At 39.8% G+C, this 13,525-nt stretch overlaps 1 protein-coding gene across 7 annotated transcripts in view; it reads right to left on the reverse strand.

The window, feature by feature from the left end:
* LOC104724339 (beta-glucosidase 8) overlaps nucleotides 12,921-13,525 on the reverse strand; it is a 2,291-nt gene continuing 1,686 nt past the window's right edge. For 6 of the 7 annotated variants that reach the window (XR_002034053.1, XR_757625.1, XR_757627.1 and 3 more), the window contains one exon: nucleotides 12,921-13,487. Coding sequence is in view for 2 of the 7 variants with exons in the window: in XM_010442801.1 (XP_010441103.1) it covers nucleotides 13,486-13,487 (2 nt within the window). In the remaining 5 variants the exon portion in view is untranslated. The remainder of the gene's footprint in view (nucleotides 13,488-13,525) is intronic. The other variant, XM_010442800.1, reaches the window with a different exon arrangement.

Here is a 13,525-nt window from a genome sequence, read left to right on the forward strand (position 1 = left end):
AAAAAACAAATCCTTATATGTCAGGAGTCGTGAATATATATAAAAAAGATGTTTAATTAGTTCTTCTAATTATAGTTTGTAAGTGATTATATTCATTCTCATTCGATAATAAACAAGAAAAATTAAAGTTTTCTCTTAATTTTACATTGTTGTGTTGTTTTCCTTCTTTGCAGACTTTTTTTCTATGACTCTATCTGCTCAACTATACACAGAATTGCAAGTTCATTTTCACTATGGTATAGTGAACCTTAAGGATTTTGTCTTTGAGTGTGTTGTTTCTAAAATTTTATTTTATTTATCTAGGGTTGGTATATGTGTTGTTAAATATAGTATTACTATAGAATAAGAAGCTGGTCATTTTGTGTTTGATTATTAAGAGGTTGAATAGATTATGAAACTTGAGAATTGGCCAAATTTACTACAGTTTTTTTTCTTACTACTATAGTGTTAGAGAAAAAGACAATTCAATCATGTGTGGTGGCTACTCCAAATTTTCAGTCACATGATATTGATCACCATGGTTTGTGCTTTCGTTTTTGATTACTCAATACACGATCTATTGACAATAAAATATATAATTGTTCATATCGCCAAAAGATAATCCGCACGTTACGCGGGTACTCATCTAGTTTGCATCAACAACATTACCATTTGAAATGATTCGTTGGTCAAGTAGTAAAAGAAATGGTTTCTATAAAAAAAAAATCAAATGTTCAAGATACAATATACATAACCATATATAACCAGCTTTACACATCTTATACGAGCTAAAATTATGGTATAGCAAAACAGAAATTAAATGGTAACAACGTTATATTAACTACGTAGTTTTCTCTCATTTAGATTAAAGGTTTTATCATTTTATTATGTAGAATCTAAATTTATTTTATCTCAACTTCATAACTATGAAAGATGGTCAATTGCACTCCAAAGAACCAAACGTGGTATTTTAATTTTTAGTAAAATATACCAACGTTGCCGAAACCTTCAAACAATTTGCTTATTACGCCTTTCTTCTTCTCGATATTGTAGTTCCGTTACTTTTCGTTCAGCCGTTTCAGAAGGTTCAATCCAAACCTTGACTGTGCTTAATGCTTCTGATGATGTAAAAGATTACATGGAAAAATCATAAAAGTTTTAATTTGGCAAAGCAAATAGGAGAGGAAGAGGTCATTAATCAAATTGCGTCCAAGCTGTCGACGAAGACCAAGGACTACTCTTTTTGAACTGTGTTTTTCTATACATTATTAACCTTGTAACAATATGGTTGTGTATTTGTGGGTATATTGGAGGATCTTAATTAATATCTTTTTTTCCTTCGAACTCTCTCTCTCAGATTATGGAAAGCAAGGCTGACATAGTCTTTTTGAGTTTTTGACTCTTTCTCTGTAGTCAAAAAGATTATGCAATGAGTCAAGTTGTAAGAAGGCTTGTGAGAGTCTAATGGAGAAGAGTCCGATGGAGCCAAATCTTTGGTTATTTGTTGAAATTAAATAACCTATATAAAATATGCATGAAGTTGTAAAAAACATCGAGAAATGGGAAAAAGATACCCAAGATTGTGTAAGTGGGCAAACCAAACTTCACGTTTATCTAGCTAAAAAAAGACACACACAAGTTACGTGGACTGAGACATTACGAAACTAAAGAACGTTGGAAACATTCGTTTGTGTTTTTATTTTCCTCTTTTTTATCGATGTTGAACTCAAAGACCCTTACATTCAAATTCTTAAATCCCAAAGTTGATTTTGCAGATAATGTTCTAGCATGGTGGTGGTTCCTTTTCCCCTTCTTCGTTTATTTTGGCATTCTTTTAGACCGAAGAGATCCAAAGTTAACTCATATTCGGAGCAAGACCGAGGCACTTCTGGACGTTATAGACCGCCGAAAAATGTAGCGATCAAATTTTTGATCCAACGACTACATTTGATCACTGTGGAAGGTTGTTGTCATTGATCGATGTTGGTAATTAACGACTGACAAACGAACATGGCTCTATAGTGATAAGCCGACTACTAAGGCCAGATAAGTGCCTCTACTTGATTTCTTGTTTAATTTTTGTGTTTGTTCCAAAATGCTCAATTTCTAGAAAGTAATTATTTGGGTTAAATTTCAAAAAAAAAAAATGTTGGGAAAAGTATAAACTAATTTATTGGTGCTAATCAAGTCTTTTATGCTTTGCTGATGAGTGATGAGTCTGTTACCGATCATGATGAGATCGATGAAGAACGCTATGAGTTTCTTAGGTCTGATTGAGTCTTTAAAAGGTGCTCATATCTAGGTCTCGCTTCGGGGTTATGGGTTTGTAATCGGTGTTTGTTGAAGTGATAACAAGGCTCCTTACAAGAACCTAAGACCGTACCTATCAATAACTTATCTGAGACACAAGTTAGAAGAGCAATTGAAATGTTTGCAGAACTTCTAGGTTCTACTGAAACAAAAAAAAAAAAAAGTCACATGTAAGAGGACGTGTTTATGTGATTGAACAACTTGGTGGCAATTGAAGTGCTTCTCAATTTTAGAATGTCTTCAGCGTTCTTCACGCTATTACAGAAAAGCTTCTTCAATTCTTATTCTCAAACGTCAATTTTTCTTTGTTCTCCTACTCAAAATTATAACAATTTAGCAGATTTGTGATTGTGTTTTTTGATCTCATATCAAAGAAGAAACCAAAACAGGTTCTTCTCTTATTATCTTCTTCCTTTTTACAATAAATTTATTTTTAATAGGTAAGATCCATACAAGAACATATAGAAAAATTGTTGTTTCAATAAAAATGATCTGAATCCAACTTCATTTGAGGGAATAATTTTTTTTCTAGACTTATTCATCCCACTTGTACATTAACTTGGGCGTTTCTTACCCTCTGCATGGTATATTCCATCTTCTCTAGCATCCCAAAAAACATTTATTCCATAACGACCTATGATAACTGTACCTATATATGCCTTAAAATAAGCATGATACTGGTAATCACGACCCTGCCACAACTCACAAGTGATCCTAGTTTTAAAAATACTATCATGAAATCTAATATCGTAGGTTTGTCCAGGGCTTAAATAATGAAAGCCTAATTCGTCTCTTTCCGACACACAATGAATCTTGAGAATATTTTTTGGACTAAGAAATTTTTTGAAATGTACGGTGTTTTTATCCCATTTTGATTTGCTTGATCCAAGGCACAATGCAATGATAAGCAAAAAGCATAGGAGAGAATTCATCGTTTTGCTTTGATCAATGTATATGTGTTTGTGTCTGTGTGTGTTTTTTCTTTCTTTTGGCTTTAAATAGGACTGATATGTATCTAAGAAGTAGAAGGTTTCGATTTATAGGGAAGTCATATTCATGGATTCAATTTTGCTAATGATTTGTATCTTATGAAGACGTAATTTTTTTAAACAAAATCTTTGTTTGTTGGAAAAGTTTGATAATAGTCAACGTTTCTACTTTAATGATTTAAGTGACTGTTGGAGGCTAATTTATATAAATGACATTTAGAATTCAATTTAAAGTTTAATATTGAACTTGATATTTTTTTTTTGTTGTCAAAAAAAAAAAAAGAACTTAAATCCTCTGTTATTTAATTAGTGATTTTAAAAAATCATCTGAAGTCATATGTTATTGAATATGGAATTTATAAAAATTATTTATAATCTCTTGCTATTCAATCAATAATTTATAAATCTCACTTCAAATCTACTGTTATTCAAAATATTTAAAAAATCTCTTATTTTTAAAAAAAAATCTATTGAATGTGATTCTAGGAGACTTTTCAAAAAATTATAATATTAATAATATATTATAAATATCATATTATTAATATCTTATAAATATTATATCACTAATATCTTAAAATATCTTATAATTTCTTTTTAAATTATTATACTTATAAGATAGAAATAATATAATTAATATCTTATACTAATTAATAATTAAAAAGTTGAGTTTTTTTTGGGTATTTAAAATATTATATTATGAATATGTTATATATATATATATATATATATATATATATATATTAAAATATGTGTCTTTAATGAACTTTTGAAATGAATAAGTAGACATAAACATAAAAGTTCCATTTTGTTACAAAAATTGTTGTTGAAGCACATGGTAAAGCTATGCTTGAAATGATAATATACCTTAGTTCTAGTCTTGGTTGTTTTGACTGCGACTTTAATTTTTTTAAAAATATTGCAACAACGAAGACTCAAACTCGGATATATTATCATATTACTAAAAATTGTATTATCATATTTTAAATAATTGCAACAATAAACGATAAATATTTTTTTTATATATAAATATAGTCGCATCATTAAAACGATATTATTTTTTGTAAATTGACACTTCACTCTCACATGTCTCATCGGAGTCAGTATGATGATACCACCTCACTCTCACATGTGTTATGTAAGTCAGGTTTTGAAATTGACACTATTTGTACTAATTGAATATGAAATTTAAATTTTATTTGAATTTGGTTAGAAATTGACACTAAACTTTTGTACAGCTAGAAATTAACACTTTTAAAACTGTACAGGTATAGAATGCCTTTTTTCCTACACTTCACATATACGCCCAAGTCTTTAAAGAAGCCTTCGTACAGGTGAGTGTAGTGACCCGTAACTAGAAGTATGAACCGAACAAGAAAAACACGTTCGAAACGCATGGAGATATCTCAGAAAAGTGGAGAAAAGAAAATCTCGAAGAACGACCCAAGTAACTTGTGAAAAAAGTTACCAAGTCGTAGAACGGTCCAAGACCGAACATGGACGAGAACAGTCAGGGCATCCGGAGAACTGGACGATGGAGGATCGAGGACGTTGGTGAAAAAATCAAGGAAAAGTAAAGAAAGTAATGACCGTGGAAAAAATGGTGAGAAGGACGTAAAATGGACCATGGGAATGGAATGGCCGCATACCAGCCGAACGGCCGAAGTACCACGGGACCAAGGACGGATCGTACGTGAGGTACGAGAGGATTGGAGACGGACGAGAGAATTGAATGTCACGGACGAGAGGACCGGTGACGGATGAGAAAACCAAACCAAGGACGTAAGGACTATGTACTGCGGACAAGTGCGGGGAACTTGGGATTCAAGAGAGACGCGGGAAGGACGAGGAAGCGGAAGAGTCTCTGCATGGGAAGCCAGAGCCACGTGTCGCCATCTCAGCTCTCCTCCGCCAGCGTTTGAGATTCACGCGCGCGGAGATTTATTCTCCTGCTGACATGTGTACTCGCATGAAAAAATGAGGAAATTTGTCACCCACTTGCTTGCATGGAGAGAACAATTGAGAGGCCTATAAATACACCCTCAATCTCTCATTTTCGACAACACCTTTCTAAAACAACTAAACTCTGCCCAAATTTTCTCTCAACTCTTTTGGAGAGAAAATCTCTTGAATCCAAGCAAGGAGGAAGAAGAAGAGGAGATCTTGAGGAAGCTTAAGAGCTAGGAGCAAGAGGAAGTGCTATCAGATCGGCGTGGTGTGGTGAAGCCCAATCGGCCAAGATCTTTAAGTTAAAGTGAGTTGTGGATGTTGCTTGTGGGAGGTGCATTAGCTCTCTAGCTCATGCATCGGCCCTTGTGTGTTGTATTTGTTCCTTGTTGCATGTAGATCTAGAGGTTTACATGTAGTCAAGAGGGTTTTAGGGGGTTTTATGCATTCTTGGGGGAAAATTGCATTTTTTTAAAAGGTCAGCTGCAAGTGTGAAATGTCTTGCATGCTAGATCTAGATGATTATGAGTCATTTGATGGGTGAAAATAATTTTTTAAAAATCGTCTGCAAGTGTGAAAGGCCTTGCATACTTGATTTTCGGGATTTTGATCTTTGGATCAATGGGAAAATATTTTAGAAAATCGGCTTTGCACGATTTTTGGGAGAGGTTAAACCTTATAGACTTGATGGGAGATCAGTCTAAGAGATGGGTTATTTTTGGTGAGGCCATGCGAGAATCTCCATGATGAAAAGAGCCGCATGAGTGTCCAAAAATTAAAAGAAAGTTTAACCTCATAGTTGTGATGGTTGGTTTTGGTGAGGCCATGCGAGAATCTCTGGGAGGGAAAGAGCTGCATATGTACACAACGCCAGAGAAATGTAACCTCATGGTTCTGATGGGAGATCAAAACATTGGAGTGTTAATTTTATAAGTCATGCGAGAATCTCCAGGACAAAAAGAGTCGCATGCATGTGAGGAATTTGGGTGGAAATGCATGAAAATAATTATAATGAGAAATTAACCCTAGTTTTGAATTGGGAAAAATTAACTTGGGGTTAAAATAATTTGGGAATGGGTGCATATAGGTTGCATGCATGAGTAGAGAATTCTTAAGTTGCATGAATGTTTTTTGCTACTTAAGTATGGTATGTGATGCTTGATTGATTGCTTGCGTGTGACGCTTGTTTATCTTGCGTGTTTGTGTGGTTGTACTTAATTCTTCGAGTTGTTAGACTTAGAGTTAAGTGCTTGTCCTAGCTAGTCCGCGAGTTAAATTTCTCGGTTCGTAGCTAGATGTCGATCTCTGTTCCTGACATGTGATGTGGATGTCCGGTGAGCTAATCCAGAGGGATCTCATGGAAGGACAATTCGGTGTCTAGCTAGCTACTAGCCTGACTGCTGCATGACGATGCGGCCATGAATACTCGGTTGTTTACGTGGAGGTAACAACACGGAGGATATGGGTGTGTCTGGTTGGTTGCCTTTGTGGTATCAACGCGGAAGAGTGTTGGGTCATAACAGAGGATCGAAGGGCCCTAGGTTGTTGTGGTGTTTCCCTAGGAGGGTTGTTTCCCTAGGCTGTTGCGGTGTTTCCTTAGGTTGTTGCGGTGTTTCCCTAGGTTGTTGCGGTGTTTCCCTAGGAGGGTTGTTTCCCTAGGCTGTTGCGGTGTTTCCCTAGGATGATTGAGTCCCTAGGATGTGATTGGTGTGTAAGTCATAGTGTGGATGCCTGACTGTTTAAAGTCTAGGGTGGTCAAGTTATCTTGACGCACCGCTAGCATTAACCACCCTGACAGTGTTACGGGTGAGGTGGCGTGGATGCCAAGTAGAGTCAAAGTCTAGATGTGTCAAGCGTCTTGTTTGTTCCTAGACTTGATTATGTGTGTTTGATTGCCTGCTTGTTTACGCTTCTGCATTGCATGCTTTGATTGATTGATTGGTTGTTTGGGGTAGTTGGATGGGATAAGATAGCATGTTAGAGGGGTGATAGCATGTTAGAGGGTTGCCCAACTCATTGAGTAATCTTAGTTTACTCACCCTTCTCCACAATTGTTTTTTTTTCTTGCAGGGAAGACTAAGTGGGTAGAGTTGGACTTAAGAAACCAGATAGGATGTTTTCGTGTTGTGTTGCAAAATCTATGTTTTCTTTACATGTTTTTCCCCAAAATGGATCCAACTGTTATTTTTGTGTTTTGTTGATTTGTAAACATTATACTAAGTAATAAATCGAAATATTTTTTTTATATATATTCAGACAAGTGGAAATGGTACGGTCTAGTCTGGACCAGCACAATGTCGCGTTCGTTCCGAGGGTTGAAAAGCCTAAGGTACGTACACAGCGGGTAGGCGGCTGTTAGTGGACTGGCTGGGGATCCTAATTCGTTGGTGGAACCTCGGCCGGATCGCGGGCAGTTGTCCTCTGTGGCGACCTCCGGGCTGGTCTGTGGTTTGTCCGGCCAGTTGGACGGTTTAGGGACGTTACAACGGTGGTATCAGAGCGGGTTGAGAAACTCATGTACACTTGGGCTTTTCAATCGGTTTTATCGAGTAAATGAGTCGCACACAACACTTAGAAACCGGTTTTTACTTGTTTAGTTTAAGAGAGCCTTAGACTAACTAGCAATGACCTTGTTGTGGTGGTGTTGCAGATGTATTCAGTTAGCGTGAGTGGTGGAAATGGTTCAGGAGGACAAGTTCCAGGGCAGGAGGAGCCGAATCATCATAATGGCTATCTCTCGACGGAGTCGGGAGAGTACCCACGCGACCATCAATCTAGATAATTGGAGTCTTGATGGATTGCTGGATGGTTATGAGGAGGAGGTGGACCAACGTGTTGAGTCCGACCCTACTGAGTATATGGGAAAAGGGAACAATTAGGAAGTGGAACAGTCTGTGGAGACCGATCCTTCCGAGTGTTTGGGAGATGATGAGGATGGTAATAACGGATGGGAAGACCAGGTAACTTCAAGTGCATTCAAAGTGCCTAGCCAGATCCAGATCACCATAGATGGACGTGGCATGACCGTGATAGTCCCGGATACGGTTCTGGAAGGTGAAAGAGAAGGAGTCAAGAATCGAGTCATGGATATGTTGGCTGGTATAATGAGGGAGATAGAGGATGAGGAATCTGTTGGAGTTGAGACCAACATCGAATCTGAGACCAACGTTGGAGGTGAAACCAATATGAGAGCGGATGGATCCGAGGGTGGTGTGAACCCTGGTTCGAATAATAATGACCAGGAGGAGTACCTGGAAGTGGTGGAGATGTTGTCCAGTGACGAGGAGAGTATACCAACCTTCATTGTTGAAACAAAAAGGAGACCAAGAGGAGTGGCAAGGGAGGAAGCTCAATCTGAGCCAGTGGCGGTACCAGTACTAATACCAGACCAAGGAGAGACAGAGGCTAACCAAATACCAACGGCAAGCCAAGTTCGTGAAGGACCAGACCAAAGTGAGGAAGCACGAGAGGTTGAGAACCAAAGAGATGCGGCAAGAAGGATGGGGCAATGGGATCCAATGCTGCTAGAAGTTGAGATTAACAATGAAGCCTTGATGAGGCGGTTGAGAGTGGCTGAGACAGAGCCAGAAGGTGAATGTGAGGGTATGGCCGAGGTGGGACCCGAGTATGTACCTGTACCAGTGGCAGAGAACTTGAACACGGAGAGTGGTACAAGAGAACTTGGGGGTAAACCCGAAGAGGATCGTGACACAACCACCGGAAGTGAATCTAGAGGAGACCAAGCGATGGTACCCGATCAAGAACCAAGTGGTGAGCAATTAAAGGAGGCGAGTCAAAGGTTGAGAGACTCGATGATGGTGTTGGTGGAGAAGCTAGCCGAGGAAGGAAAGCTAAAAAGGAGATCGTTCAGTTGGAACATGGACAAGTAAGTGGAAAGTGGACCAAGTACCTAAGTGATACTGTGGGACCAACATGTCGTGAGGAGTTGCGACCGTTGAGAGGGATGCATAGAACTCGAGCACAAGCCAGGAAGTGAGTAACCAATCCTTCCCGAGTGCAAGTGAGAAACAAAGCCTATTGTGTGGCATGTGGGGAGAACGGACACCGAGTTCGATATTGATGGAAAGCAGTCTTGTGCACTCCAGGACCGGGAGACATTGTAATGTGTTGGGAATGTGGTGCATTTGGGCATCAAGGACATAACTGTCCAACCAGACCCGTGAGGAAGGATAAAGGTGGACCAAGTGTAAGTGAAGCTCTAGAGCCTGCGACCTCGACCTCTCTGAACCCACCCGCTGAACCAAGTGCCGACCAGCCGCCTGAACGATGTGAGTGCAACTATAGGATGTGTAAGTTCTTGAGAGAACCCGAGGAACCTGTTAGCCATGTTATAGGGTGTTGTGTAAAACTTTAGGGGAAGGTTAGAACTTCTACTTTTTGGTGTGTAATATTCTATCTAAGTCTTGAGGACTAGATATTGAACCCGGTAGCAAGCAGAACCCTTTATCTTTTGGTTTAGGATATTAAGGAAGAAGCTCTAAGTTTAGCCTTGTGTGTTCGTGATTGTGTGTGTTTCTTGCTAACCCCCTTGTGTGATTGTTTGATTGTGGTTATGTGTGTGATATCTTGCATGTTGGTATAGATTGCATATAGGTTGCATAACTAACCAAATGTTTGAGCTTGTTTTGATTTGGCATGTTTGATGGCATGTTTGATTAAGGATTCACCAAAACATCGTAAGAACGCGATTTGACAAGCTCGAGGCAGCAAGAGAGTGATCGGGAGGACACTCGGAGTAGCTAAGGCAATGGGGAATGGTCCAGGAGGGACAATTAAGCGGAGAAAAGAGAGGAAATGCAAGGGAGAGCAAAATCAAGGGTGGAATTAAACCAAGAAAGTGGTTTAGAAAGCGAAACGGTGTACTAGTCTGATGCGGAAAAAAAAATTCACACCAACTCGCGAAAACGACTAAGAAAATGCTCCATAATCAAGTGGTGAAGGCAAAACATATTGGAAAGTGAGAGAAACGGACGTGAAGGCATTATCTTGAGTAGAGGTATGGTGAGAAGAAACTCATAACCGAGAGAATTAAGGATTCAGAAGAACCAAGGAGATGCTAGAGATGAAGAAGCTTTGATGACATGAGTCGATCGAGCTATTGTTGTATTGGTAGAAGTTACAACGGTGTTATCAACCAAGGTCGCGAAGATATCCGGAGGAAGACATAGCTGACCGGAAGTCATGGACATCACGGAGAGGTGATCGAGATGCTAGAATTCGGGGACGAATTCTTTTAAGGGGGGTAGAATGTAGTGACCCGTAACTAGAAGTACGGACCGGACAAGAAAAACAAGTTCGAAAGGCATGGAGATACCTAGGAAAAGTGGAGAAAAGAAAATCTTGAGGAACGGCCCAAGTAACTTGTGAAATAAGTTACCAAGTCGTGGAACGGTCCAAGACTGAACACGGACGAGAACCGTCAAGGCATCTGGAGAACTTGACGATGGAGGATCGAGGACGTTCGTGAAAATATCAAAGGAAGGGTAAAAAAAGTAATGGTCGTGGAAAAAATGGTGAGAAGGACGTAAAATGGACCATGGAAACGGAATGGCCGCGTACCAGCCAAACGGTCGAAGTTTTGTGGGACCATGGACGGATCATACGTGAGGTACGAGAGGAGTGGAGATGGACGAGAGAATTGAATGTCACTAACGAGAGGACCGGTGACGAACGAGAAAACAAAACCGAGGACGTAATGACTATGTACTGCGGACAAGCGCGGGGAACTTGGGATGCAAGAGATACACAAGAAGAATGAGGAAGCGGAAGAGTCTCTACATGGGACGCCAGAGCCACGTGTCGCGATCTCAGCTCTCCTCCGCCAGCGTTTGAGATGCACGCACGCGGAGATTTATTCTCCCGCTGACATGTGTACTCGCATGCAAAAATGAGGAAATTTGTCACCCACTTGCTTGCATGGAGAGAACGATTGAGAGGCCTATAAATACACCCTCAATCTCTCATTTTCGACAACACCTCTCTAAAACAATTAAACTCTGCCCAAAATTTCTCTCAACTCTTTTGGAGAGAAAATCTCTTGAATCCGAGCAAGGAGGAAGAAGAAGAGGAGATCTTGAGGAAGCTTAAGAGCTAGGAGCAAGAGGAAGTGCTATTAGATCGACGTAGTGAAGCCCAATCGGCCAAGATCTTTAAGTTAAGGTGAGTTGTGGATGTTGCTTGTGGGAGGTGCATTAGCTCTCTAACTCTTGCATCGGCCCTTGTGTGTTGCATTTGTTTCTTGTTGCATGTAGATCTAGAGGATTACATGTAGTCAAGAGGGTTTTTAGGGGGTTTTACGCATTTTTGGGGGAGAATTGCATTTTTTGTAAGGTCAACTACAAGTGTGAAATGCCATGCATGCTAAACCTCATAGACTTGATGGGAGATTAGTCTAAGAGATGGGTTATTTTTGGTGAGGTCATGCGAGAATCTCCACGATGGAAAGAGCCGCATGAGTGTCCAAAAATTAAAAGAAAGTTTAACCTCATAGTTGTGATGGTTGGTTTTGGTGAGGCTATGCGAGAATCTCCAGGAGGGACAGAGCCGCATGTGTACACAAAACCAGAGAAATGTAACCTCAGGGTTCTGATGGGAGATTAAACCATTGGAGAGTTAATTTTATAAGTCATGCGAGAATCTCTAGGACGGAAAGAGCCGCATGCATGTGAGGAATTTGGGTGGAAATTCATGAAAATAATTATAATGAGAAATTAACCCTAGTTTTGAACTGGGAAAAATTAACTTGGGGTTAAAAGAATTTGGGAATGGGTGAATATAGGTTGCATGCATGAGTAGAGAATTCTTAAGCTGTATGAATGTTTCTTGTTACTTAAGTATGGTATGTGATGCTTGATTGATTGCTTGCGTGTGACGCATGTTTATCTTGCGTGTTTGTGTGGTTGTACTTAATTCTTGGAGTCGTTAGACTTAGAGTTAAGTGCTTGTCCTAGCTAGTCCGCGAGTTAAATGTCTCGGTTTGTAGCTAGAGGTCGACCTCTGTTCCTGACATGTAATGTGGATGTCCGGTGAGCTAATCCAGAGGGATCTTATGGCAGGACAATTCGGTGTCTAGCTAACTACTAGCCCGACTGCTGCATGACGATGCGGCCATGAATACCCGGTTGTTTACGTGGAGGTGACAACGCAGAGGATTTGGGTGTGTTCGGTTGGTTGCCTTTGTGGTATCTACGCGGAAGAGTGTTGGGTCGGAACAGAGGATCGAAGGGCCCTAGGTCGTTGCGGTGTTTCCCTAGGAGGGTTGTTTTCCTAGGTTGTTGCGATGTTTCCCTAGTAGGGTTGTTTTCCTAGGTTGTTGCGATGTTTCCCTAGGATGATTGAGTCCCTAGGATGTGATTGGTGTGTAAGTCATGGCGTGGATGCCTGACTGTGTGAAGTCTAGGGTGGTCAAGTTATCTTGACGCACCGCTAGCAATAAACACCCTGACATTGTTACAGGTGAGGTGGCGTGGATGCCAAGTAGAGTCAAGGTCTAGATGAGTCAATTGTCTTGTTTGTTCCTAGGCTTGATTGTGTGTGTGTTGGTTGTTTGGGGTAGTTGGATGGGATAAGATAGCATGTTAGAGGGTTGCCCAACTTGTTGAGTAATCTTAGATTACTCACCCTTCTCCACAATTGTTTTTTTTTCTTGCAGAGAAGACTAAGTGGGTAGAGTTGGACTTAAGAAACCAAATAGGATGTTTTCGTGTTTTATTGCAAAATCTATGTTTTCTTTACATGTTTTTCCCCAAAATTGATCCAACTGTTATTTTCGTGTTTTGTTGATTTGTAAACATTATACTTAAGTAATAAATCAAAAAAAAATTATATATATGTGGACAAGTGGAAATGGTACGGTCTAGTCCAGATCAGCACAACGCCGCGTTTGTTCTGAAGGTTGAAAAGCCTAAGGTACATACGCAGAGGGTAGGCGGCTGTCAGTGGACTGGTTGGGGATCCTAATTTGTTGGTGGAACCTCGGCCAGATCGCGGACAGTTGTTCACTGTGGTGACCTCCAGGCCGGTCCGCGGTTTGTCCGGCTGGTGGGACGGTTTGGAAGCGTTACAGTGAGGGTCGGTTTGTGACTGAGAATGTCGTGTAGTGAATATTCCTAGAAACTCAGATGATCCTTTAACTTGCTCTGACTCTTCCTCTGAGAATATTGTAACTTCCTTTATTGTAGTCCATAGCTTCACATCCTCCCCAAACTCTCTAAAGCATACATCTGTCATAAGCAGTGAAGTCTTCTGTGCAATATACAAAAAAAAAAAAAAAAAAAAAAAAA

The sequence above is a fragment of the Camelina sativa genome, chromosome 11, assembly GCF_000633955.1.
Source record: "Camelina sativa cultivar DH55 chromosome 11, Cs, whole genome shotgun sequence".
NCBI lineage: Eukaryota > Viridiplantae > Streptophyta > Magnoliopsida > Brassicales > Brassicaceae > Camelina > Camelina sativa.